Source organism: Carassius gibelio, chromosome B5 (genome assembly GCF_023724105.1).
Source record: "Carassius gibelio isolate Cgi1373 ecotype wild population from Czech Republic chromosome B5, carGib1.2-hapl.c, whole genome shotgun sequence".
Classification (NCBI taxonomy): domain Eukaryota; kingdom Metazoa; phylum Chordata; class Actinopteri; order Cypriniformes; family Cyprinidae; genus Carassius; species Carassius gibelio.
In genome coordinates this window covers 10998407-11026404 of record NC_068400.1, presented here as the reverse complement: position 1 = coordinate 11026404, position 27998 = coordinate 10998407, and the positions used below count along the sequence as shown (strand labels likewise).

At 41.8% G+C, this 27998-nt stretch overlaps 1 protein-coding gene and 1 long non-coding RNA gene across 3 annotated transcripts; one reads left to right on the top strand and one right to left on the bottom strand.

Moving 5' to 3' along the window:
* The first annotated feature begins 793 nt into the window (after nt 1-793).
* Nucleotides 794-27366, top strand: LOC127957348 (uncharacterized). The gene is made up of 3 exons (XR_008153778.1): nt 794-920; nt 25256-25302; nt 25517-27366. It is a non-coding gene; the product is annotated as an uncharacterized LOC127957348 (long non-coding RNA).
* On the bottom strand, nt 17099-21184 carry june (JunE proto-oncogene, AP-1 transcription factor subunit). Of its 2 annotated transcripts, none has more exons than XM_052555829.1 (2): nt 20663-21184; nt 17099-20548 (listed from the first exon to the last, which is right to left on the bottom strand). In XM_052555829.1, exon 2 carries the CDS (start codon nt 20402-20404, stop codon nt 19445-19447), a length of 960 nt encoding a protein of 319 aa, XP_052411789.1. In that variant the 5' UTR covers nt 20405-20548; nt 20663-21184; the 3' UTR covers nt 17099-19444. The 2 variants fall into 2 exon arrangements, with proteins under 2 accessions (XP_052411789.1, XP_052411788.1); XM_052555828.1 differs by having other exon boundaries at nt 20900-21184.
* Nucleotides 27367-27998: the final 632 nt, after the last annotated feature.

Here is a 27998-nt window from a genome sequence, read left to right as displayed (position 1 = left end):
AAGCGGAATCTTTCCATTTATCGCTTCATGATCATTTCCATTCAACACGGTTACTTTATTTCAATGCTGATTGGCTGTTGACGGGAAAGGGCGTGGCCGCCTGTATGACGACAGCAGGAGGTCATCAGGTCACTGACGCGATCTTATTATCTAAATACGTGGATGGCGTGATGATATATACATTTATATTGATCGAACCAAGATAACGGTGCAGTAGGTTTATATATGAATATATTATTTATTGTGCTCCCATATGATATTCCCTGGATATCTCTGAGTGTTGATAATGAACGGACATAGTGTAGAGATGGAATATAACACTAAAATAAGAAAAACTGATAATTAATTAATGCACTATATACAGAAGTAGAAATACAGAGGGCAAAAAACATGTAAATGTTTAAATGTATTTACATATAGGTTATTTACAAGTGTACAGGTTACAAATGCACAATTTTGGGATTTAATGTATTAATGTGTCATTTATGATGGACAGTGTATAGTTATGAATGTTTTCATTGTTCAGCCTGACTATAACCTGCAGGAGAAAACTTATTTAGCCAAAACTGAAGATTCTCTTATCATGTCATTAGAGATTTATATGAAGTTTTTTAGAAACATAAATGTCAAATCATGGCATATTAGTAGGTGAAAGAAGGCACTGATCTTATTTCTTAGAAAGGTTTGGTTAGATCTCATAGAATCTGTCAGTCGTTGTAGATGTGTGTTTGTGTGAGCGCTCATGTGTTGTACATGTGTGGTGTAAACAGGAAAACAGAGCCACACTAGAACAGGAAAGCTGTGTGTATGATGCATGTGTATGATGCATTTATTCACGAGGACGGAGTGTGAGCGTGCAGCAGCTCAAACACACACACACACACACACACACCTGCTTCTGACTCCTGCCCTTCAGTCAGGTATGTGCTTTACTCTGATGAAACATCTCAGTTTACAGTCAGAACACGCATCTCAGCGTCGTGTTTCACTTCTCTCTCTCTCTCTCTCTCTCTCTCTCTCTCTCTCTCTTTCTGTGTCTCTCTCTCTCTCTCTCTCTCTTTCTGTGTGTCTCCCTCTCTCTCTCTCTATCTCTCTCTCTTTCTGTGTGTCTCCCTCTCTCTCTCTCTCTCTCTCTCTGTCTTTCTGTCTCTCTGTCTCTCAGAGAATGAAACATTCATTTGGTTTGTCTCATTATTACAGGTGCATCTCAAAACATTTGAATATTGTGAAATATATATATATTTGTAACTTATTTAAAAAAGTGAAACTCTTGAGGTTTGGATTTGTGACTGTCATGATCACAACTGAAACAAATGAAATGTGTTATTTCACATGTAATGAACCTAGAATATATGAAAGGTTCACTTTTTTCATATTTTTCATGGTATTATGATTTTTTGAGATGCAGCTGTGTTTATGCATCCTGAAAATTTTATCCTGTTTTATCAAAGAATTGGTTCAACTAAGAAGTGGACAACCCAAAGTAGTGAGAGAGTAGCGTTGTCTCTTTATTTGCATGCTGTATCTCTGCCCAAGCTGTTTATACACTGCTCTCACCTGAAAGACACTGTGAGGAGAGGAACCTTCATCAGATGTGATGTGTGTGGTCTGATGCACCACGAGGGGGCAGTGAAGCCTCACAGAGCCTAGTCTCTCCTCCGATGCTGGAGCACAGAGTGATTATTAGACCGATTATAGAGCTCATAGCTCACTGCATGTATATTTCATTTAAACATGCTAGAAACAGAGCACTGAGTCAAGCATTTAGTGACTCTTTAACCTGGATCCAGAACTCATAACCCCTCGATCTAAGACTAGTTTCTTTCCAACCACTTCTTGAGCGGCCCCGGTTTTAATCTGAACTAAAAATGTACAAAGTCTCCAAATCCACATGGTTTGAAATAAAAGTGTGGAAATGAGAACACTTGGCTTCTCACCGGAGCTATTTCAGTGTCTCGTATATTCACATGTCTCTATTGACATCTAATTACAGTAATACCCACCTACACCAGAATTACAGCAGATAAGGCTTTGAGACGGCTGATATTACTGTGAGCCGTCGGAGCTGTGTGCGGTTCTCAGCTAACACATCATGACTCGGTTCTGCTGTAGATCTGTGTCCGATCAGAACGAGATCTGTTTGGGCGATGCACACAGATGTGGTTTGATGGAGATGCTGCTGCTGGGATCCAGAAGAGCGTCACACACTCCTTCTGCTTTTCGAGACACTGATCGAAGATCCTCAATAGTACACAAAACACACAGAGCTCCGGGGATTTATAGCTTGTGTCAGCTGCATTTGATCTGATGAAATTTTACATACAGATGTTATTATATTATTAACCTCAAGATGTACAGTCAGACCAAAAGTAATTCACACACCAGATATAATAATGTTTTATATCATTTTACCAGTGAGTGCAGGACACTATAGATCATTTCTGTAAGTGAGGATAGAAGAATAAACTCTGACATATTACTCCCAAACATTCTTCATACAGTGGACTACCAGATCAGAAATTATTCTCATATTTTATTACCATTTTCTAACCTATAGTGAATAAACTGTGATGATGTGAGAAATGTTGAAGGTGTCTGAATATATTTTGGTCTGACTGTATGTATTCTTCAGATTCTCCATTCTGTGATCTTCATTTCAAGAGGTCATCTTTCTAGATGGTATCTAGATTTTCACATTTGTCGTGAGAGAACAGGTTGCATGTGTAGAGCAGTTTCTCAGCGGTTTGCCGTGGTTTTCTCATATAGTTGTGTAGTTAGGTGTTTTCCCTCGTTGTGTGTCTGTACTAATGTTTCCATGCATTAATGAATCAGAATGTTCTGTTTGTGAGCCGTTACACTGCAATCCAGTTCACATATTCATTTACATGTGCATTACATGCTTTCTGAACTAAACTTCAGCTCACACACCGCGTTTAGAACTGGAGAAAATATGGCATATATAGAAATAAAACAGATATATGACAGAATAGACCGGTCAGGTCATAAGATGTGAATAAACACACATATTCAGAAGATGTATGTTAACATACTAAGTCTGTCAAGCTATTGATTTTTTAAACGAATTAATTACATGATGTGGTTATTAATTAATCTACTTAATCACAAATGAACTGAACATCAATATTGGCTGAGAAATTATGCCCTAAAAGATCATTTAATGTCGTCATTGTGTGAAATGAGAAAAGCACTGATATTACAAAAAAGAAGTTTGAGAGAGAAATATTTAGATTCAGATGCATCACAGTTAAACTGTGCTGTATAAATACTAATTAATGGCCAGTGTGTTATTAATATGCATGATAATAAATAGGTAACAATGAGCATTGGTCCTTATAATAAAGTGCTACTGTTTAGTTTATTTTTAAGTGCGAAGTATTAAGTGTACAAAAGTCTTGTATCATCCTGTATTAACTATTGCGATGCTTTGATGGTTTGGGGATTAAAAGCTGCACAAACTGTTGGTCATGGCTGCTAGAACCTTAAGAGCTGAGATTACATTTACATTTATTCATTTAGCAGATGCTTTTATCCAAAGCGACTTACAAATGAGGACAGTATAAGCAATCAAAAACAACAAAAAGAGCAATGACAAGTGCTATAACAAGTCTCAGTTCGCTTAAACACAGTACACATAGCAAGGGCTTTTAAATAATATAATAAATAAAAGTTCTAATATACCCCCCAAGGTGCAACTTGGACACGTCATCAGTGATAAACCCAGAGTCAACAGGTGTTTCAGGTCTTTAATCAACCCGAAGGCGACCCTGCCGGGGGTAATCAGTCCATGGATCTCCCCTCCGGATCCACAGCCATTGTGAGGCTTTTTCGGCAGCCTCAGAGATGTTCTTTATGGCGCGCCTGCACGGTTGCCCTTTAACTCCAAGGATTTTGAGTGTTCTGAGCAACGACTGTCCAGCAAAGCCCCAGCATCCGACCTCCACTGGCCCACCTGGGGAGCGTGGCTGCTGATATGCCTTCTCCCCAGCTCTGACAAAGGAGATGGTTTGCTTGGAGGGATGCTGACACTTACTGCTCTGGATTGCTGCAGTGATTGTATCTGCCAAAGCCCTGAGGACTTGGTCATGTCGCCAGCGATACTGCCTGTCCCCCAACACCTTTGGACAGCAGTTGAGGATATGCTCCAGTGCATTCCCCCAAGCTCTTAACTTGTCTTTCGGTTATTGCCGGAATTTGTGACCTCTCCAAGGAAAAGCGGAATTGATTGGCCACTTTGCCTTTCTTTAAAACTAGGGACCTGGACTTGGCTGGGTTAAAGCTCATCCTTGCCCATAGGATGAGGCATTGGAGCCCCCAAAGGAGCCATCTACAACCCGGAACTGAAGCTTTCAGGGTAAGGTCATCCGTGAAGGCTCTAATAGGTGGCTGCCAGGTACCAGATCTAGACATGGGGCCTCTACATTCCACCTCTGCTGATTTGACAATCATGTTCATGGCTAAAGTGAAGAGTGGTACCGAGATTGTATATCCAGTAATAATTCCCTTCTCTAGCCGTTGGCAGTCAGATGTCACTGTTCCTGATGAAACTCTCAATCTGAAACTTCTGTCGTAATCTAGAATGAGGTTGTGGATCGTTTCTGGCACGTGATGTCTTGTCAGTGTCTTGGCAAGGTTGAGTTGAAGGTGATGGTCCTTCATCCAGCAAGAAATGTCTGTTAGACAAGCTGAGATGCGAATAGCTACCATCGGATCATCAGGATGGAATGAGAGGTAGAGTTGAGTGTCATCAGCATAGCAGTGGTATGAAAAGCCATGTTTCTGAATGACAGAATCTAATGATGCCATGTAGATAGAGAAGAGAAGTGGTCCAAGAACCGAGCCCTGAGGCACCCCAGTAGTAAGATTACAGATCATATCACTCCTATCTTAATCCTCACATTGCTTCCTGTTTTGATTTTAAACTTCTGATGCTAACTGTAAGGCTGTGCCCTCTACCCTCATCTGAAACTGGTCAGTTAACTGATTAACCCAGTTAATATTGATGGGTGAAAAACTATGAACCTCTTTACCTACTGAGATAAAGCAAAATCCCTTAAAACACATTTCTTTAGGGAAGCTTTTACTTGAATTTTTAGTAACGCTTTATTTTAGGGTCTCTTAACTAGTTGCTTATTAGCATGCATGTTACTAGAATATTAGCAATCTATTAGTAGTAATTAAGCACATATTAACTTTGCAGTCGTGCAAATGTTGAGGAACGGCAGAACTCTTTGCAAACTCTATCATATGATATGAATATAAGAGGGTGATATGAATATAAGAGGGTGATCTTTCTGCTAGACTCCATCACACAGTCATCATCTGCATCAGAAACTGCATCAGTGGAAGATGACAATGTTATTTATCATATTATCAAATAAATCAGGAGAAATAAGGCATAAAGAGCTTTTTTGCAAAACATTTTTTTAAAATTATGTTTTAATTGTGTTTTATAGTGTTAGTTGTTATTTGAGTTATATTTTGATAGTTTTTTTTAAGTTGTCAGTTTGTGCATATGAACTCTTCACATACAGATCATACACTAAAAAATTAACTAAATAAACTAGTTGGATTTCCGTCATGTTACTTTGGTCAGTTGTAGTGATTGAGTGAGAGAGTGGCACGGTCATTTCTTCAGGGTTTCCTCTTCATCTGCATGAGCTGTGAATGAGATGAATGATATCGAGGCCGTGATTCACTCTGAACAGATCCAGGCGCAGTAATCAATATTCCCGTGTCTGTTTGCTCCAGGTGCTTGCAGCATGATTCAGGCTAGCAAAATTCAAAATGCTTAATTTAATTATCAGTAACATTCTGCCGGCTTCAAGGCAAAGAGATTTCACATTAGAATAAAAGTGATTAGGAAGGAAAGGAGTTTCTGTGACTCTGCTGTCTGTTTGTGTTGCTGTAATCAGCAGAGTCTGCATGACTCTTGTGCGATTAAATACATGTCAGAAGGTCAGGACTCTGATATGAATTTCTTGTCAAATACGTCCAAAATAATTGTATTACTTTAATGTCTTGATCACTTTGTCTGCCTTAAAGATGTCTGTCCACCTTTAATTCTGTAGTTGACTGTATTATAGTATCACAGGCCTATTCACCAATAATACAGACATTTCCCATGTTACACAAATATATTTTCTTAATTTTCATGAAACTTCCTTTTTTGTTTAATGACAAATTAATTTTATAGCACTCGTGACACACACACACACGCACGCACGCACGCACGCATGCACGCACGCACACACACACACACACACACACACACACAAAGTAAAAGTTGTGTTCATCCCATAGGTGTAATGGTTTTTATATTGTACAAACTGTATATTCTATGGCCCTTCACCAACCCTACACCTAACCCTAACCCTCACAGGAAACTTTGTGCATTTTTACTTTCTCAAATAAACTCATCCTGTATGATTTATAAGTGTTTTGAAAAATGGGGACATGGGTTATGTCCTCATAACCAGGGGGAAGTCGTGGCCTAACGGTTAGAGTGTTGGACTTGCAGTCCAAGGGTTGTGGGTTTGAGTCTCGGGCCGGTAATACCACAACTGAGGTGCCCTTGAGCAAGGCACCAAACCCCCAACTTTTCCCCGGGCGGCACAGCATAAATGATGCCCACTGTTCCGGGTGTGTGTTCACTGCTGTGTGTGTGTACACTTCGGATGGGTTAAACGCAGAGCACAAATTCCGAATATGGGTCACCATACTTGGCTGTATGTCACGTCACCCATAAGTCACCCTCTACTTGTAATACCTATGTCATTATACAAAGTTGTGTCCTGATATGTCACAAAAACACTCACTCACACACACACGCTCTCTATCTTTCTCACACACACACACACTCTATCACTCTCACACACAAACACACACACTCTGAGAACATGATCTCAGGCTGATGTCATTGCTGCTGATAACAGCTTTCAGATGTGTTTTTACGTGCTGCGGCCAGCACAAGGGCGATTTATTCCATTACACACTACACAGGCATCAAGGCCTGTGCCAAATAATCTCGTGGTGATGTCACAGTGGATGTGTGGGGCTACACGGGACGCCGCGGAGAGAAGGTGGATCACGTCACTACAGAGCTCTTCTCATTCACAGTCAAGCATTACATTCAAGATAAAACACGTCAGGATTACACTTGAAATTCACTTTCAGTTTCAGCTGCTGTTTATGGTGGCTTTTCTATTGTTTTCAATTGTTGTTTGATGTCTAACATCTGGAGACAGATTGAATGCTTGTCCAAAAAGGCCTCCAAGTAATCTGTTACTGTTTGGCTTTCTTTAATAGAATAAGTGGCTGTATGTGAGACGAGAGCTAAAGGTCTTTCTGTTAAACCCCTCGCTAGCTCAATCTCATCTTTCGTCAGAACGGTTCTCATGGATACCGGGACAATATTTGGATAAATGAAACAGGGCTGCGCTAGCATTAAGAGCGATGCTCTCATCAGGAGAGCATGACCCCTCCGGTGTAAGGTAATCGCTGGAGACCTCATGAAATCAATACTGTAAAAACAAACTGCTCCACGTTTCAAAGTGGTTTCTGCCACGGCTCCGTGATTGAAAATGTTTTCTAACCTTACTTTCCAAAACATGTCTTTAGTCCTGTTAGTGCTCGGTTCAGATGTGAACACTGATAAAGTGAGCAGTGTGATGTCTGCAGTGCAGAAGTGTGAAAAACAACCACAAAACCAAACACTCTTAAAAATAAAGGTGCTTCACAATGCCACAGAAGAACCTGTGTTTTGTCTGAATGGTTCCATAAATCTGTTTCATGAAAGGTTCTTTGTGGTGCAAGAAGGTTCTTCTGATGAGAAAAAATTTGAGATGGTTCTTTAAAGAACATTTGACTAGATGGATCTTCTATGGCATCACTGTGAAGAACCTTTCAAGCAGCTTTATTTGTAAGATCTGTAATAAATGATCTCTCCATTGATGTGTGGTTTGTTCGGAGGACAATATTTGTCTGAGATACAACTATTTGAAAATCTGAAATCTAAGGGAGCAAAAAAATCTAAATATTGAGAAAATCATCTTTAAAGTTGTTCAAATGAAGTTCTTAGCAATGCATATTACTAATCAAACATTAAGTTTTTACATGTTTATGGTAGGAGATTTACTAAATATCTTCATTGAACATGATCTTTACTTAATATCCTAATGATTTTTGGCATAAAAGAGAAATGTATTATTCTGACTCATACAATGTATTGTTGTGTATTTCTACAAATATATCTGTGCTACTGATGACTGCTTCTGTGCTGCAGGGACACACTGAACTCTGTAGCATCACCTGCATCACTCAGCGCTTGTGTTTGTCTGTGCACTCTGTTATTTCTGATGGAGTAGATGATCGTTTTGTGTTTGACTCTGTAAAGCCTTTTCTACTAAAAAAAGATCTGAAGTGACAGAAAAATGTTAATGAACTGTTAATGCCCTCGTCAATCCTACAGGTTATTCAAGTTTAACGGAAAGCCTAATTATATGTACAAAGCCTGCTTGAGGTTTGATGTCAGACGTTTGGGTGGAACTTAGTCGAAACCAGCGCGAACAGACCAAAGTGACCTTCATTTATCTTTGCGTTTCCTTCAGGATGCTTTTCATAGGATAATACTTGTCAGCATGACCGATGGGATTAGATCTTAGATTAGAGCTTCTTAGGAATATTGCCTCAGCAGCGTCTCCCAGATCCTCCAGAGAAACCTCTAACACAACTAACCCTTACACACAACACACACAACACACACACGTGTCACAGGGCTAGTCTTCTACATTCACACACGGCTGTGTTTCAGTACTGAGACAGCAGGTCATTCTGTCAGCGTGAAAAGTCTGGCAAGGTGGAGCCTTAAACTGCACTCTTTTAAATCAAATTAAGTCCAATTAAACATCTAGTCTAAAACAAACAGGTCAATTGGTTTCAAATGTGGCTCTGTCTATTGTTTGAACAGATTTTTTAGGTCTTAGAGGATATTTGAGCAACATAATAATCACTTTCCCCATCAATAAAAAAAAGAAAGTAAGCAAAATGAGGAAGGTGAGCCATATGCATTGATCAAGACTTTGACAGCATGTAGTAATCTCAGATATATGATGGCATTTTAGTGCCACGTTAAAAAAAAAAAATTCTAAGATTACGAGAATAAATTCAAAATATTTTGAGAATAAAGTTAAAATATTACGAGAATAAAGTCGAAATGTTTCGAGAATAAAGTCTAAATGTTTCGTGAATAAAGTCGAAATGTTTTGAGAATAAAGTCTTAATACTACAAGAATAAATTCGAAATATTATGAGAATAAAGTCGAAAAGTTTCAAGAATAAAGTTGAAATATTTTGTGAATAAAGTCGAAATATTACAAGAATACATTTTCACATGGCTTATTTCGAATTTTCACAAAGAAAACAGTTTACTTTAATAAATTGTTTCACATAAATACAGCGATCCGATCATTAAAGAGCTTGAAAAACACATATACAAGCCAGAAACTACGCTTTTTTTTTTGCACAGGCCTATCTAAAGGGTTAATGGTCCCACCTAGTGATCAACCATAAAAATAACAAATTTACCTCTTCCCAAAAGGGAAAACCACCAACCATCAAGAATGCATGATTACATGCTGTCATGGCTTTGGGATCAAAAGATGTCGTTATAATGGAAGTCAAAGGGGCAAAAACAGCCACCAACAACAAATGAGGGAGAAAAATTTTTAATCTAATGCTGCACAAAAACTAACAATGCATCAAAGCCAATGTTGTTACTAATCTTTGACATGCCCAAGACTGTTATAAAAAGTAATATCCAGCCACAATTACTTTTTATACTGAAAATAAGTCATTTTCTTTGCCCCCCCCAACCCCCCCCCCCCCCCCCCCCCCCCCAAAATCAGTGATATCATTTATGAACTTGAAAATTAAAGAGTTTTTTTTTTTTACTTTTGGTAGTTTTGATCAGGACTGAGGTTGATCAATAGATTTATGAAGAAAAAAAAAAGAAGAAAAAAAAGAAGAAAAAAATATTTATCTGATACATTTTTACAGCAGTTTTAATTGAGTGGATGTTTTCATCCTGAACATAACGAAAGGGTAGTGAATTTGAACAATCCACAAGGGTTAAAAGTAGGTCTATCAAAAGCACAAATCTTATTGCTATTGGGTGGCTGGTGCACTACAAATAACGAATGCAATGGAAGATATGAAATATTATCCTGGCGAATATGGCACATTGGATGATTTCTGCTAATAATCCCACATATATTTGTAGTGTTTTAAATAAGAGAGCTACAGTGCCCCATGTGTCATGGTTCATGAATTCACTGTTTTCTTCGTGTCCCGTGTATTTGTTGTTCTGTGTGTGTGTGGGTGTGTGTGAGTGGGCGTGACCGCTTGTTCCTACTGATCAGCACGCCAGCTGATCTCATTCATCGCACCAGCTGCTGCCAGTTCACTCACCTAAAAAAAATGATCGCACTCTCCTCTCTATCAGATCGTTGTTTTGGTGTCCTCAGTGTTTCTCGTCGTGTGCTGTTCCAGTCCTGTTCCGGTTTCTAGTTCCTGTTCGCTGACCTTGTGGTGTTCGCCCTTCTCGTCTGGATGTTCACCGTCACCTGTCTTCACCAGCACGCTGACCATCTAGTCCCTGCACCACCAACCCACCCGAGCTCCAGTACTTCTCTGTGTCTTTTCTACCCTTAATAAAGAGTTACTTTCATTATTGCTTCCGCTTCTTGTATCATGACAGAACGATCTGACCAGACGATGGAAGCAGCAAGCGGATCCTCTTCTCCTCTGGAGGAATTCATCAAGTCCAGTATTTCACGGATGGATGCCCAGGAGAGGAACATGACTGAGTCGGGTCGGGCTATTCGAGCTCTTGTGGTGCAGGTGTCCGAGCTCACCCAGCAATTGCAACATCTACGAGCTCCCACTGCGCCTCCCACACCGGCCACTCCCCCTGGACCACCACAGAGCATTTCCCAGTCGGGGCGCCGCCTACCCGTCCCCGAGTTATACAACGGTGAGCCTAACTATTGCAGAGCATTCCTAACATGCTGTTCAATGCATTTTTCTCTGCAGCCCAGGACCTTTGCCACTGAACAGAGCAAGGTGGCATTTGTACTCACGCTACTGACTGGGAATGCAGCGCTATGGGGGACGGCGGTGTGGGAGAACAAAGATCCATGCTGTGCCTCGTTTCAGATACTCGCCGCCGAAATGAGAAGGGTGTTTGACCGCGCGGTCATGGGAAGAGAAGCGGCACGGATCCTCGCGGACCTCAAACAAGGTGGAAGATCTGTATCTGATTACGCTATCGAGTTCCGGACTTTGGCGGCAGAGTGTCAGTGGCACTTCGTGTAGATTCCCTACTCTCTTGAGTCGAACATCTGAGATTACCTGCTCGGTTCTCTAGAGCAGCTGAGACCACGCAATCCAGTGGCAGGAAGGCGTTCAGCCCCGTCTACGATCACAAGCCCATGCAGGTCGGGCGAGCTCGGCTTTCCCGGGAGGAGAAGGAAAGGTGGAGATCCCAGGGCCTTTGCCTTTACTGTGGAACTGCAGGACATTTCGCTTACAACTGCCCGGTAAAAGGGCAAGCCCGGCAGTAAATCTGAGGCTACTGTCAGGTGGGATCTCCGCTGAGAAGACCTCATCAACATCTACGCTCCTCCTGGTAAGACTAAGATGGTCAGCCAACACTCACAACTGTCAAGCACTTTTGGACTCCGGGGCAGAAGGTAACTTCATGGACTACACATTTGCACACAAGATTCAGGTTCCCCTGTCACCTCTCACCCACACCATTTCTGTTCACGCCCTTAACGGCCAAGCTTTACCTAACATTTCATTCACCACTGGACCCATTACACTCATCGTATCTGGCAACCACACAGAGACTACTTCCTTCTACCTTTTGGACTCCCCCCTCGCACCCATTGTTTTAGGACACCCCTGGCTCATCAAACACAACCCTAAGATTGACTGGCAGCAGAGATCAGTGTTGGAGTGGAGCAATAAATTACATGAGTCCTGTCTTGTGTCTGCCTGTTCACCTGTTTCTGTGTTTCAGGAGTAAGCAGTGGATTGCAGCTGCTTCTCTCCCTCCGCATCATCCCTATGACTGTGCTATTGAGTTACTGCCAGGTACGTCTTTGCCTAAGGGCAAGTTATATTCACTTTCTGTTCCAGAAAGAGAGGCTATGGAGAAATATATTTTTGATTCTCTAGCAGCAGGGTCCATCCGTCCTTCCTCTTCTCCAGCAGGGGCGGGGTTCTTTTTTGTGGGGAAGAAGGACGGATCCCTGCGACCTTGTATTGACTACCAGGGGTTGAACAGCATCAAGGTAAAGAAACCTTCGAGAGGTTGCAGTGAGCGTCGATCTTCACTAAATTAGACTTGCGTAATGCTTATCATTTGGTCCTTATCAGGAAGGGAGATGAATGGAAGACACCCCCAGAGGGCACTTTGAATACTTGGTCATGCCCTTCGGCTTGTCCAACTCCCCAGCAGTCTTCCAGACACTCGTCAACGATGTGCTGCGAGATATGGTTGATCAGTTCATATATGTCTACCTGGATGACATATTGATTTTTTTCTTGTTCTTTCCAGGAGCACGTGCAGCACATTCGACGAGTGCTTCAGAGGCTGCTAGAGAATGGGCTTTTTGTCAAGGCGGAGAAATGCGCTTTTCATGCACAGTCCGTTCCTTTCTTAGGGTTCATCGTGTCGTCTGAGGGAATGCGTATGGATCCTGACAAGGTTAAGGCTGTGGTGGATTGGCCAAGCCCAGATTCCCGTAAGGCCCTACAGAGGTTTCTGGGGTTCACCAATTTCTACCGGCGGTTCATTCGCAATTTCAGCCAACTAGACTCGCCTCTGACCGCCTTGACCTCCCCCAGAACTATGTTCAGGTGGTCAGACGCAGCTGAGGCTGCATTTGCCAAACTGAAGGGCCGCTTTGTTTCAGCCCCCATCTTAATTACCCTTGATCCATCACGTCAATTCGTGGTGGAGGTCGATGCGTCAGAGGTAGGGGTAGGTGCAGTGCTATCCCAACGTTCTCCTACAGAGGACAGAATGCATCCGTGCGCATTTTTGTCCAACCGTTTATCCTCTGCTGAACGTAATTATGATAGGCAGGCTCGGTGGGCACTTTTTTTCGGATGTTTTGACTTTACTCTCTCGTACCGCCCGGATTCCAAGAACCTCAAGCCCGATTCTTTCTCACGCATTTTTGACCGTTCCGATCGCACGTCTACTCCCGCGTGTATTATTCCGAAGGCCCTAATTATCTCCACACTCTCATGGGAGGTCGAATCGAAGGTCAAGACGGCCTTACAAGGGGTAACACCTCCGGTCGACTGTCCACCGAACCGTTTATTTGTGCCAGAGGGATTACGGTCTAACCTTATTCAGTGGGGGCATTGTTCCAATGTGGCTTGCCTTCCAGGAGTCAGTCCCACTACATCTTTAGTCAAGCAACGATTTTGGTGGCCACGTATGACTAGCGACGTTCACAGTTTTGTTTTGGCTTGCTCAGTTTGTGTCACTGGTAAGACTTCCAATCGACCCCCAGATGGGCTCCTTCAACCGCTGCCGATCCCTTCGTGACCCTGGTCCCATATCACACTAGGTTTTGTAACCGCCCTCCCACCCTCTCAGGGTAACACGGTAGTTTTGACCGTGGTGGACCGGGTCTCGAAGGCGGTCCATTTCATTCCCTTGCCCAAATTACCCTCAGCCAAGGAGACAGCGTTAACAGTTGTTAACCACGACTTTCGGTTACATGGCTTCCCGACGGATGTGGTTTCCGACAGAGGACCTCAATTTGTGTCCAAATTTTGGCAAGAGTTTTGTAGATTACTGGGTGCGACTGTTAGTCTGTCCTCAGGGTTTCATCCCCAGAGTAACGGCCAAACTGAGAGAGCCAACCAGGATTTGGAGAGAACGTTGCAATGTCTGGTCTCCAAGAATCCTTCCTCATGGAGCCAACAACTGTCAATGGTGGAGTACGCCCACAATTCGTTACCAGTATCATCCACGGGCCTATCTCCGTTTGAGTGTTGTCTAGGTTACCAGCCACCAATTTTTCCTAGTCTGGAATTTGAAGTCGCGGTTCCCTCTGCTCACGCCTTCATCCAGAGATGTCATCCCACTTGGACTAGAGCCCGTGAGACTCTACTCCAAGCGGGAGCGCGCAAGGCCAAAGCCGATCGCCACCGGTCTAGGCCTCCCGTATACGTCGTTGGTCAAAAAGTGTGGCTTTCTACCAAGAACATTCCTCTCCATTCCGTCTCTAATGAACTTGCTCCCAAATTTATCGGCCCGTTCACTGTCACCAAGATCATTAGCCCGGTGGCAGTCTGCCTCAAACTCCCTCCAGTGTACAGGAGGATTCATTCCGCCTTCTGTTTCCAAAATAAAACCTGTGTTTCATTCTCATATTAATCCGCCTGTCCCGGTAACTTTCATTTCTACTATTTAAATCCTCTAAACATTTTGACTTTATACTCTTAATATTTCAACTTTATTCTTGAAGTATTTCGACTTTATTCTCGTAATCTTAGACTTTTTTTTTAACATTGCACTAAAATGCTGTCATACAGGTATGTGTGGCCTGCTGATAAAAAAAAAAAAAAAAACCTATAGAAACCGTCATAAAATTTGTAATGGTTTTACTGGTTATAATGGAAACTGTAATGGAACCTGTGGGTTCTTGCTGGTAATTGGTCGCCTTGTGGCTTGTTAAAGCCAATAAATCCTAATGGAATATGTCCCAAAACACAATTTTTAATGGTTAAATGTTGATGGTTTGCAATGTTTGTAATGGTATTTTGTAGTGGAAAGCATTATAATTTCAGTGAACGGTTTATATTCTTCACTTCGGCAGGATGAGCATGTGCTTCAGAAATATAGAGCAGCAAACTTCTGGACCGATAAAATGATTTATTACTGTCAAATTATTAATAGAGATTAATAGTAAAGTTTGGGTTTACAGAATACATGTGTGTGTACTGTGGATATTTATTAACTATATATTAAGACATTTACATTTACATGTCTATATCTATATATTCATATAATTTATATTATAGCCTATATAAATATACTTATTGTATAAAAAATGTTCAGTATATATATATATATATATGCATGTGTGTGTATTTATATATAATAAGTACTTATATATTCTGTAAACAAAAACTTTTATTTTGGATGCGACTGTCGTTTGACAGCACTAGTTAAAATATAAAAGCTTTGAAATGCTATAAAATATGTTTATATTCCTCTCAGTATCTGTTGTTCACACTGAATAACATACCATTCTAGAAACCTCTGGATTCACAAAATAAACCGTGGTTTCATTTCATATAGAGACTGTCTGATAATAAAACAGTCATAATTTCAGCCAAAAGAGTGACGGGCAAACATCAGATACGGGGGTTGTTTTGGAAAATTCGGGGTACTTTGAGTCAGAAAGTATTTTTTACTGCGATCATAAATCTCCCTCCGAGCCCGAGTCCATCAGCGACGGGGAAGACAAGAGCTATTTCAGAATGACATGGGCTCACGCTTCCTCTGAACTATGATTAATGATACGAAGAAAAGACAATTTCTCTGAGAAGTTGGATATGGGAGGGGAAACACCTCCAGATGCTGTAATCGTAGTTTCATCTTGCAGTTACAGGAAGTTATATTTACAGGAGGACGTTCCTCCTTCTGCCGTGACTCTACAATAAGATCAGAAATCAGAAAACAGCCAAAACCACGCGGGAGTGTTGCCCTCAGACAGCAGCATGTGCTCACACACACACACACACACACACACACGAGGGGGTGTGTCCCTCCTACTCACATGCTGAAACCTTGCTTACACACCTGCACCCTCCCAAAGCAAATACTCCACTGATCTCTCTGTGTCTCTCTTATATCCAGTAGTTAGTAGCACTAATAATGACTCCTAATCAGAATGTAATAACCATTCCACAGTTCTGCCCGTGACTCTCCTTTCTGACAAACAGTCTCTGATGAAAAACAATAGAAACCATCACAGAAATTCTACAAACATTACAAACCATTAATGTTTAACCATTAAAAACATTAAAAATGGTTTCCTGTAGTGTGTTTGGGGACATGTTCCATTAGGATTTAGTAGTTTTAACAAGACACTTAATAGAAGGCCCTTTTTACAGTTTACATCAAAACCAATACAATAACCAGTAAAACCATTACAAATTCTGTGATGGTTTCTGTTGATTTTCTTTCAGCCGGATGATGTCAGACATTACATGCGGTTCTTAGTAGGATAACTATTTTGGAAAGAAATAAGTAAAACAACAACTAGGGCATTACATAAGACATGACTTTATACAGTAGAAGTTTTCTACATGATTGTCCCTCGTTTAGGACGACGTCTGCTCCGTGATGCGACAGAAAGCCTCTCGAGCCTGAAGAGGCTGAGAATGGACCGAAGTCTGACCCAAACCTGCTTCTTCTGCGCTGTGTGGGAAGAAAGGTGGGCGGAAGTAGAGAGTTAGTCATTCCCAAACGACGGAGCATCCGCATAACTCCGAGGAAGAAGAGTAACGCAGAGCAAAACTTGTTTTGTTGACCTGGAGCCTGAAAACATCACTTAGTAAAGTATTCAGCAAATATAAATATATAAATCACGTTTAGAAACTGTCTGTTGAGGCTGGTGTTTCATGATGTTTTCTCCCTGTGTAACTCCCTGAAGGAGCGCGCCGGCGGGATCTGAGACACGCTCAGCTTCACGTTACACTCACAGTAGCTGACTTTTACTTTCACAATGACCCAGACGGCCGTTCCTTGAGCTTTACTGGAAGAGAAGCTCATCTTTATGGGAAAGGCTCTGACACACAGGGTGGGCGGCTGCTCTTCTCGCTCTTACAGGACCTGCTGGAGAACACCTTTATGACCCTCGTTAACACAGCTGACTAATGACTTTAGCACAGACTGCTGTGTCATTTCTCAAAGTCAGAATTGTGTGTGTACTGCACTGAAACACAAAAACACTAAATTATGGTGTTAAAGAAAGAGCAAGACATGTTTTCAGAAATGTACTCCTCTTTATTGTCGATAAAATAAGAAAACAAGGGAACAATGAACAGCATTTGAAGACTGCATGTTATTTAGAAGCAAATAAACCAGCGAGGCAAGTCGCCCCTCAGTCACCCCGTCAGCACACGATTGACCACCAGTCGCTCGAGTCTTTGAGTAATCCTCGTTCTTCCACATCCAGAGACACCGTGCTGCTGTAATATATTCATCACCAAACTCCATCTCTGACTTAAAATGCTCAGTCATGAAAGTCTGAATCTAATTTGGGATCAGGACTGAGAAGATAATCGTTATACAAACCACACCAAGTCAACAAAGTAAACTCATTTTCAGTATCTGTATATATGACACACAGTAAAGAAAAAAAGACCTTGTGGTCTGCCAAAGATTTCTTCATTTTGAAATGAACAATGAAATCAGTCTTTAGAGTTAGAGATAAAAAACACAGCCATACAGTCCCGATGCCCCAGGAAACAACGAAAAACACAAGAGTTAGGGACAAATCAAGGACCAGTGGAAAAACTGGAGCAGCGGTGGACAACTGTACCAACAGAAGACGTGTACGAACACAAACCAGCAACACAGAAACGCCTGGAGTCGAGCTCCCATCAAACACCACACTGCTCAGGAAAACCACTTCAATAAATAAAGTATTCGGAATGATACAAGCAATACAGTAGGTACTGTACACACAATATTCTTAAAACAATTTTGTACAAAAATACAATACGTTTGTGACATCAAAAACCTTATTCAAGTTTCAAAAAATAAATATCTTCTAAAGTTATTCGACAGTTCTAGCTCCTGTCTCAGGTCTTCCTATGAATCATCTCAAATAGATGTAGATATATAAATAAAATCATCTGCATCTCCATGAACTTTAAGAAAGGCAATCAACAGCAATTCTGAGTATCAACACTGACAGACCCACAGGACTCTTCAACACAAGGATGTCTTCACACAACTTCTACGAGTCCTTTATCTCCGCGACGTGAAGCGGATCTGACTTCTGCTCGTCTCGTGCTGTTACACAATCTTTCAGAACTTTGTTCATTTATTATTTTTTTAATCTACTATAAACATAGTTGTAGTTATAGTTCAAACTGTCATGTTATACACAGAGGATAAATATTACACATCATTTAATGTTTCTGATTTATGTGCAATCATGTAGTTTCCCAAAAATATTGTGTCAGCACGACACTAGTATTCCAACCGTGTTCTTCCTCTCCTCAGAAAACAACATAAATACAAATTCTGTATAAATAAAATTGCTTCATAATTCATTTAAAAAATAATAAAATACAAAAAAACTAAATAAAAATCAAATGCAAAATACTATTGTTCAAAAGCCCTTTTGTTGTCTTTCTGATTTCAAGTCAGTTTTGACTCCCATGTCTTTAGTCCAGAGTATCTTTTCCACACTGTTACTCTGGGTTAACACAGCATTAATACTCATTAGATAATGGCACAAACACACGATCATCCCATCATTAGAACGAATCTGCGACGGGAGACTACAGTGCAAAAGGTCTCGGAATGCTCAGGAAATTCCCAACTCAAAAACAGCCAAAGGTGCCATTAAAGTTTTGCACAGTACCACAATCCTTTATCCGCAGATGTCTCTTTGATTATAATGTTGCGATATTAATAGGTAATACTTTTGAAAAAGTCTTTGTTCATATAAAATATATTTTTCCTCATATTCACAAATTGCACAATATCAAACCAACCAACAAACAAACATATGCTGTAATGTTGTTACTGAGACGAGGTGACGGATCAAACCAAGAGATTTCCGCTAGGATACAGGGGACGTCTCAAAGCAGTATAAAGGGATCGCTTCTCTTCCACGCTTGAGTCCGTCAGGTGCTTCGGAGGAAAGTTTGCATAATAGTGCAACAACTTTAGAAACACAAACACAGTTTTTCCATAGGTTAAACGAGACGTTGATTATAAAGAAAAAAAACAGTTGAGGAAAGTTTCCATCGGCCTGAAGTGAAAAATCGCAGTTGCAAGCCGGGGTTAAAAAAAAAAAAAAGAGTGCAGAATTCCTACACGAGTATTGGTTCCCTTTATGATCACCCCACAGTGCATCTGTATCTCTGTCACTTTGGCCTTTTCGTCACTGACCCCGAGTCCAGACAGCGGCTGAAGAACGCACCTCGGGAGCATGTGCAGGTTTGTCAATCCTGGCGTCGCTCGGGTCTCCCCCGTCTCACCCTTTGAGCCGAAGTAAGACAGGGCTGAGAGAGACAGAGAATGAGCGTAAGAGTGCGGCCAGGAGATAAAGAGAAAGTCATTTGAAAAGCCTTGCGTGTGTGTCTTGTGGTTTCAGCAGCTGGTGCTCTCTCCGCTCTTGGCCATGCCGGCAGAGCTGACGGCGATCTGGCAGCCATTAGTGACGTGATTCATGACTTTCTGTTTGAGCTGAGCCACCTGCTCTCTCAGGATGCTGGCGGTGGAGGCCAGGTCCGAGTTCTGCGTCTTCAGCACCTTGACCTTCTCCTCCAGCCGCGAGATCCTCTCCAGCTTCCTCTTGCGGCACTTGGAGGCGGCGATGCGGTTCCGCAGCTTCTTGCGCTCCGCCTTGATCCGCTCCTGGGTCTCCAGGTCGATGGGAGAGAGCGAGGGTGGGGAGCTGGGTGGGTGTGGCACCTCGGGCACCGTCTGTGGAGCGTCCGGGCCCCGGGTCTGAGGGCCGTGGGGCGAGGCGTAGGTCATCTGCCCACCGGGGTAAGAGGAGGGCAGCTGGTTGGGGTTGTAGCTGCTCAGGTTGGTGTAGATGGGCATGTCTCCACCCGGCATCATGTTCCTCTGGTAGGAGCCCTGGATGGAGGAGGAGGAGGGGGACATGGGGGCCCCCACCAGCTGGTTCTGCTTGTGCAGGTCGGCCAGAGCTTTGACGAAGCCGTCTGCGAATCCCTCCTGCTCGTTCGTGGCCTGGTTTCGGTACATGAAGGGATTAGCAGATGCGTTGGGAGCCGGGCTTGTAGTAACCAGCCCCTGGTTAGACTGGATGATCAGGTGCTCCAGATCCGGAGAGGACAGCTTCAGGAGGTTCATGTCTGGAGAAGACATCAGCGAGCCGTTGGGATTACCGCTCATGCCCAGACCGCTGGAACTGCTGAGTTTGAGGCTCGAGGCGTTTCCCACGCTGTTGGAGAAATTGTGCGGCATGTTGCTCTTCTTGCTCATAATCTTGTGACCTTGGTATCGATCGTAGTCTGAAATTTGCCCAAAGTTAGGAACGCTATCATCGTGATAGAAGGGCGTTTCCATCTTACCCGTCATTAAAACAGCAAGACAGATTCCTCACAAGACATAATACGCCGAGAGATGATCTCAGCTGTGTGTTTTCAGTCATCCACGACGGGAAAAATAATCAATCGAGTTGTTGGAATCGGGAAGAGCATTCAGAATTCCTCAGCATTAAACCTACAAAAGAGCAAAAATACAAAAAAGGAAGATGAGGGAAAATAACATGACCGTATCATTTCTGAACCACAACGCTGATGGTAAAATCAATGTTTGTGTGTGACTAAAACTTACACATTTCTCCTCCGCGATTCACACAGACATCAAAGCAATCTCTAAATGATCAGACTGTCATTAAAATAATGAAACCAGGAAGCTTCGACTTCTTCCCGTCAATAAAGACTCATTGCTGACTTTCCTGGGCTTCATCCAAGCACTTTCTTATTCTTCTCGCCACATGGTCGTTAGAAAAATCCCCGTCAAAATCCCGAAGCACACACTGGCAGGTGAATAAATGATCGTGTCACTTACTGTGTGAAGGATCGATCAGCGCAGATCAGATGGAGGAACAATCCACTGCGTCAAAGCTGCGATTAGTCACGCTGGAAGCGACAGAAAGCAGCGCCGAGCGCAGAAGCGTAACCCACGCAGCGATGAATCCTCTCCGGAGCGCGGCGTGTCCTCTTCTGCTCGCTGACACAACGACTGCGGGACTTTCTGCTGGGCTGATTATTAATAACACGCCCTTCTGCTCTCCTCGGTTCCTGAAACTCGCATGACAGTCGGTCAGACGCGCCTCCTCCCGCGCGCAGCGTCGCGTCTATTGGTCGCTGGAGCCTGCGATGTTCGCGTCGCTCCGAGGGTCACGTGACGAGGGAAGAACACGCGCTGCTGTTTCATGCAGAAGTGCTGAATATTACCCGTTTGTTAAATGTCAAAAACGTTTTCGACAGAAATGGACTTTCTCCCTCAGTTTTTAAACGAGTTCAAGCTGCACGTTTTAAAGCAACAGATATTGTGCCAAAATCAAGAAAAATACAGAGAAAACACTGAATTGTATAGAATTAGGGATGTAAACTCATAAAACATAAATGAAACCCCAGCCATCTCAAACAACCTCAAAGGCTACAGAGACGAAAATCTGTTCTGTATGTTTCCAAATGCCTTAAAAGGTTGTGTGAGACAAAACGAACACTGTGAGCACATGTAGGATATGCTTCTGTGATCTGATTAACATTCTGTTTAATGCTTTTCATCATTTCTATTCATCTTTCAAATTTAAGGCACCATAATTCCTTTTCATTAAAAATAAATAAATAATAATAATTCTGGATTTATCTATTTTAGTTGTGGATCGACTTTAAAATTAGCATTGTGTATGAATATTGTGGGTCTTACGACAATGTGCCTCGTTGTTCATCGTTTGTAAATCTCTTGGGTAAAAAGCACCTTTTAAATACATACATCGTGGAAAAGTACTCTAAATTCACTCACTCACTCACTCACTCACTCACTCACTCACTCACTCACACACACACACACACACACACACACACACACACACACACACACACACACACACACACACACACACACACTCACTCACTCACTCACTCACACACACACACACACACACACACACACACACACTCACTCACTCACTCACACACACACACATGTTTGTTTTTGTGTAAAGTGTGTTGATCCCATAGGTGTAATGGTTTTTATTCTGTAGAAACTGTATATTCTATGTCCCTTCACCAACCCTACACCTAACCCTAACCCTCACAGGAAACTTTGTGCATTTTTACTTTCTCAAAAAAACTCATTCTGTATGATTTATAAGCGTTTTGAAAAATGGGGACATGGGTTATGTCCTCATAAGTCACCCTCTCCTTGTAATACCTGTGTCATACCCATGTCATTATACACACACGCACACACGCACACACTCTCACACACACACGCACGCACACACACACACACACACACACACACACACACACACACACACACACACACACACACACTGTCTGTGAGTGTGTTTGTCTTAATTAAAATCAGACTTTTCTTGAATAGACATAAAAACCACATTCAAAAGCTGCAAATGATGTGTGTTTGTTCAGAGACGCTCGCTGCGCTGTCCTCCACAGGTCTGTGTTTAGAGGTTAGCGCACACCTTGCTCGTAGGTAAGTCTGGTGGGAGGTTACAGTGGTCAGAGCAGGACTAGTGTGGGTCAGTGAGCCTCCAGCGGGTCAGACATGTGTGGCTCGGTCAGACGCTTCACTTCAGTGTGGTTTCCTCGTCTGTATTAGTTAACCGCTCCAAAGGTTATCTGCTCCGGGGGATAACTCCCCCATCAAACACACCACTGCACTCTTAATGATGACTGTTTAGGTGTGTGTGTGCGTGCGTGCGTTCGTGTGTGTGTGTGTGTGTGTGTGTGTGTGTGTGTGTGTGTGTGTGTGTGTGTGTGTGTGTGTGTGTGTGCGTGCGTGTGTGTGTGAGAGTGTGTGCGTGTGTGCGTGTGTGTGGGTGTGTGTGTGCGTGCGTGTGTGCGCGTGTGTGTGTGTGTGTGTGTGCATCCGCATGTGTGTGTGTGTGTGTGTGTGTTCCCTTCAAGGTCATCAGATAAGCCAAGTCTTTCTTTCTATACGTGTCTTGATTCATTTAAAAAGGAATAATTGCTTATGCATCCATTCTTCAAAGAGTTTTGAGCATGTCTTTTTGTGTTGTGCTGTAGTGTTGTTGTGTAATATATCAAACTGTATAATGTTCACCTCCACACAACACGTGCTGAATTTGTTTGATTTCATTTTATTAATTCAGCAATAATGTCTTCATGCACCGTTCTGGAGTGTTTTAGCTCTAATGGAGAGAAATATGAAAAACATTGTTGCTTTTATAAATGCTAGTTTGCTATTATATTTATTTTCTATATGTGTCGCACAATTAAGTCACCATATAATGAGATATCGTTTTGCTGGATTACAGAAAAAGGGAGAAACTGGTGAACCAAACCATCTGAGTGGACAATTTGGAGCAGAAATGTAGCATTTCAAAGGCACACAAACTAATAAATTGTCTGTGAAGCAGTAATGAAATAATCTTTTGGCCCATTTGCGTCTGATGTGTAAAGAGCTCTGACACTTGTGCTGTTTGTGTAAAATATCTCAGTCTTCCTCCTACGGCTCTCTGCCATCGTCAATGTTTTGATGTTGCTGTCCACCTCAGAATGGATCAAATGAAAGCAGACTTTCTTGAATGCACATAAAAACCAGATTCAAAAGCTGCAAATGAGCTGCGTTGGTTCAGAGACACACTAAACACAAGCCAGGGACTCGTGAACGACTTCTTCTGTTGGCTTTCTTCGTCAGACAGACACAGCAGGTTCAGCGTGATGTTATCAGACCGTCCTAACATCAGACGAGTTAGAGCAACGTTATGTAGTGACAGTAAATCACAGCACTGTTTCTGTCCTGTCTATCAGACTAATACAGTAAATAATAACCTCTCCTGAGAGCAGACTGTATTTATTTACCAGTTTGTCTTGCCACAAATATGAGTGGAATAAATGAGCGTGTCGAGTCTTTTGAACAAACAGCCATGAGGTAGTGTCTGACGCGGCAGAATAAACATGTTTGCGTCGAGCTTCGAGGAGTGTGTGTGTGTGTGTGTGTGTGTGAGTGTGTGTGTGTGTGTGTGTGTGTGTGTGTCACAGGTTCAGCTCTGTAGTTTATGCTGTTTTATTGACTAAAGAATATTGTGATATCCAGCTCACATGAGCTCTGTTCTGCTGTCTATACGAGCAGCTCTCTTCTGAGGAAGCACATGAAAATAAACCTCACAGATGTTAGTCAGGGAAGCCCATATTTAATGAAAATGAGTCTGCGAGGGACTGTAGCACAGTGCTTTTAATGTATTGTGCTGCTGTTTAACAACATACCAATCGTTTAACTTTCAATAGACTCTGAAAATGATGCCTCCTAATAATAATTTGTCCAGAGGAAAGTGTCTTTCCTGGAGGAGCGTGTGATGCTGATTCACGCTCACAGCTTCAGGACCAGAGCCTCGACTCAAGCTCACACTCATTTCTCTGAGGAAGCCTGTTTTGACTGGACACAGAGCAGAAGGGAGATTTTGGTGGAAGGCAATAATTTCTTGAGACTGCTCATTAAGTGTCACAGGATGATTCACATCAGTGAGGTGTAATCAGTCACTTCATGCTTTCTCGTCTTATATGTGCCAAATTTATTTAAGTATTATTTGTCAAACTAGCAGTCATTCCTCTTTGACCGAATTCTTTTGGAGAAGATTAATTGTGACGTATAATCGAGCAGAGCTCTCATTTAACTCATTAGCTCTCAGGAATAGATGCGTAACAGATCTCACAGTGATGTAACGTACACAAACATGACGGTTCGGTGCAGACCTCACGGCTCAGCGGGGAAAACTCACATAAAATTGCTTTTTTTAAACGATTAAACAGTGGTTCACTGAACAAATTGCTCTATCTTTAAATAAATTGAATTATAATTCAAATGTTCTTATGGATAAAAATCTTCCTCATCTTATGCTCGAGCCCTTTTACATTACAACAGAGAAATAAATATAATAATCAACACTCAACTCAAAAAAAAAAAAAAAAAAACATATATATATATATATATATATATATATATATATATATGCAAATGTGTAATTTGCACATAATAAAGTTTTTTAATGAACTTGTAAATATTGAAATACGTTTACTTACACAGTGGATGGCATAACTTGTTTCATAAGAGATTTATTTAAACATACATTAAACAATTATGACATCACTAACAGTAAAGTAAAATATAGAGTATAGAGTCTAATATTTATTAAATGCTCTTCTCTAGACTTTCAGCAGGGAGCTAGCGAGCTGGACACTGAGGACGTGCCGGAGGTAAATGAAATGCTACGCTTCTTTCTGTGTTAGAAACACTGACTGAGTGATCACACCAGGCATGGGATGCTCATTCATGTTTATAACTAACGGTTTATACAGCGCCACGTCAAAGAGTGTCAAAATGGCATCAGCTGAAAGAAATAGACGTCATTTGAAAGAGGAGACTTTGTTTCTTATTAAAAGTAACAGTATGTAAACATTTTCCGTGCAGTTCCACTCATGCAATGCTGTGTTTCTTCGGTGCACACACGTACAGGACCAGAAGACCCTTACTGAACGTTTTCATCAGGAGTACGTGTCCCGTCACACCCCTGACCGACAGGACTCACAAACACACCTCAAGCAGACCTCGCTTCATTAGAGTCCAGATTTACAAATCAATGCACATACTGACAGTAAATAAATGTATTCTGTAAGAAGACGAGCATTGAAGAAAATCTCTTGTCTGATATGATTGTTACACAGTATAAATATATACACAAATACAAACAATCCACATATCATGCAGCTTGGACCTATTAGTCTTTGAATTTATTTTTTAATTATGATATTTTGAAATGTGCAAAGATGATTCATCAACATCTTTTAATCAGAAGGTTTTTAAAATAAACATCTATTGCCTTATTTTTCTCATATCTCATTAAGGCTAGAGATATGGAGTAAATGTGTGATCTGCCGGATCGGGTTCAGTCGGCCTCTTCATCATCACATGATTCACTCTCTTCTGGTTGCCACAGAAACATCACTGAATGTCAAGTTTGGACACTGCGGCGCTTTACAGCCATCAAGTGCTTCCAAACGAGCAGAGAATGCACAATACAGCCGAGAGAACAATGAAGACAGACGTGAGCAAACAAAGAACTCAAGATGGAAAGAGTGAAAGAAGCAGGAAAAGAGCAGCATGTCCTGCATTTGAGATTCACTAGTTTAACCAGGCATGTGTATGTTGATCAGTCACTCACACAAGCACTAACCAGTAGTGTGTGAGACACTGGAGGAGGATGAGGAACTCAGATGCATTATTGTAGTTTTCACTTGGAAACAATAACAGAATAAGTGTGTGTTTAGCGGTCGAGATGCTAGCGTGTGCTAAGATCTGAAGAATCGCTCAAATCTGGAGCTCAAGCAGCGAATGATCTCTAAAGACTTCCTCACAACACGCATGGCGTTTGTTAACCGCTGGCCAGTCGTCATCGACTGCATGAAGGCAGTGAAGTGAAAAGCAAAGATGTGTGATTCCAGGAAGGCGATTGCTCAACAGGCCAATGTTTACAGAAGAAACACAAAATAACTAATACGGTCACATTCTGCTGGCCTGACATAAGGCCCGTTTCACATTCGCGCTCCGCCAGTTGGTGCGCTTCCATCCTGGTCCCTAAGCAACCATTGATAATAATCAAATGTCAGGCTTCACTGATTCGAGACACAAGAGCCTTGGGCCAAAAGTGAAATAAATAATTCAGTTCAGATCGGAAGAGCTGGATGAACCTTTGTTCGGTGCATTTATATAAAGATCAGGGTCAGATTCAGAACTGAAGAATCGGCTCCCTTTTATTCGTAAGTGTGAATGTGAATCGACTTGAAATGACAGGAAGAAGAATTATACAATTCTAAGATTTGAATTCATTTGTCCAACACAAGATTTGCTGTGCAGGTAATATATATATAATTATGTAATTTATCCCTGATATACAGACTCATGTATCCTAAAGTAGATACCGATAAGACATTTAAACTGAAGGATGAACACGTACAGCAGCTACAGGAACACATCTGAACTCTGTTTGTTTGTGTCCTAATATAACTGAAGGAAACACAACCATGATTTCAAAGCATGTTTCATTCACACACACTCTCTCTCTCTCTCTCTCTCTCTCTCTCACACACACACACACACACACACACACACACACACACACACACTGTCTCTCTCTCTCTCTCAATTCAATTCAATTCATATTGCTTTATTATATACATTTTTATAAACATTGATGGTACTTCTAATGTAGATGTGTTCACTCTTTACCTCTTAGTTTGTGGCATTTGTAAATATAATGTGCTACCACAGAGGAAGCAGGTCCTTCACCCAGTAATATTTTTAATTTTTGGAGCTCAGGAGTGTTGTGCTGTATTTGACTGTACAGTGAGTCTCTCAGAGATGTGTATTTATCACAGTCTCAGCTGATCCTGATCTACACTCGTCACACACTCGCTCTTCTCTGGGTAACCAGCTCTTTCTGTGTCGTCCTCTCTCTATGGCCAGCTGGTGGTCACTCAGTCTGTACTTGGTCAGTAACTGTCTGTGTGTTATATTCCTGACTGAGATCATACTGTACTCTCTGTTGAGTTTCAGATCACACTGGAGGCCACTTTGGTCTTTGGTTTGTTCTTTCCAATACTGTATGTACGTCTCCTTCTCTTCATTCATAATGCACTTCATTTCTGTGCAGGTGAAGGATGCTTCTGCAGAACTCCACATGCAGAGCTTCTAAAGGGTGTTTGTTCCAGTCTTTACTCGCTGGACCCCAGATCTCGCTTCCATACAGGGCGATGGCCAGAATCACACTATCAAAGATCTTTGTCCAGGTTCTGATGGGGATGTTTATTTTAAATAATTTCATTCGTATAGCGTGTAGTGCCCTGCGGGCTTTTATAAGTAATGTTTTAATTGCCAATTTGAAATTTCCAGTGGG

Coding starts and splice junctions, on each gene's coding strand:
- june (XM_052555829.1), bottom strand. CDS start 20,404: ATGACGGGTAAGATGGAAACGCCCTTCTATCACGATGATAGCGTTCCT.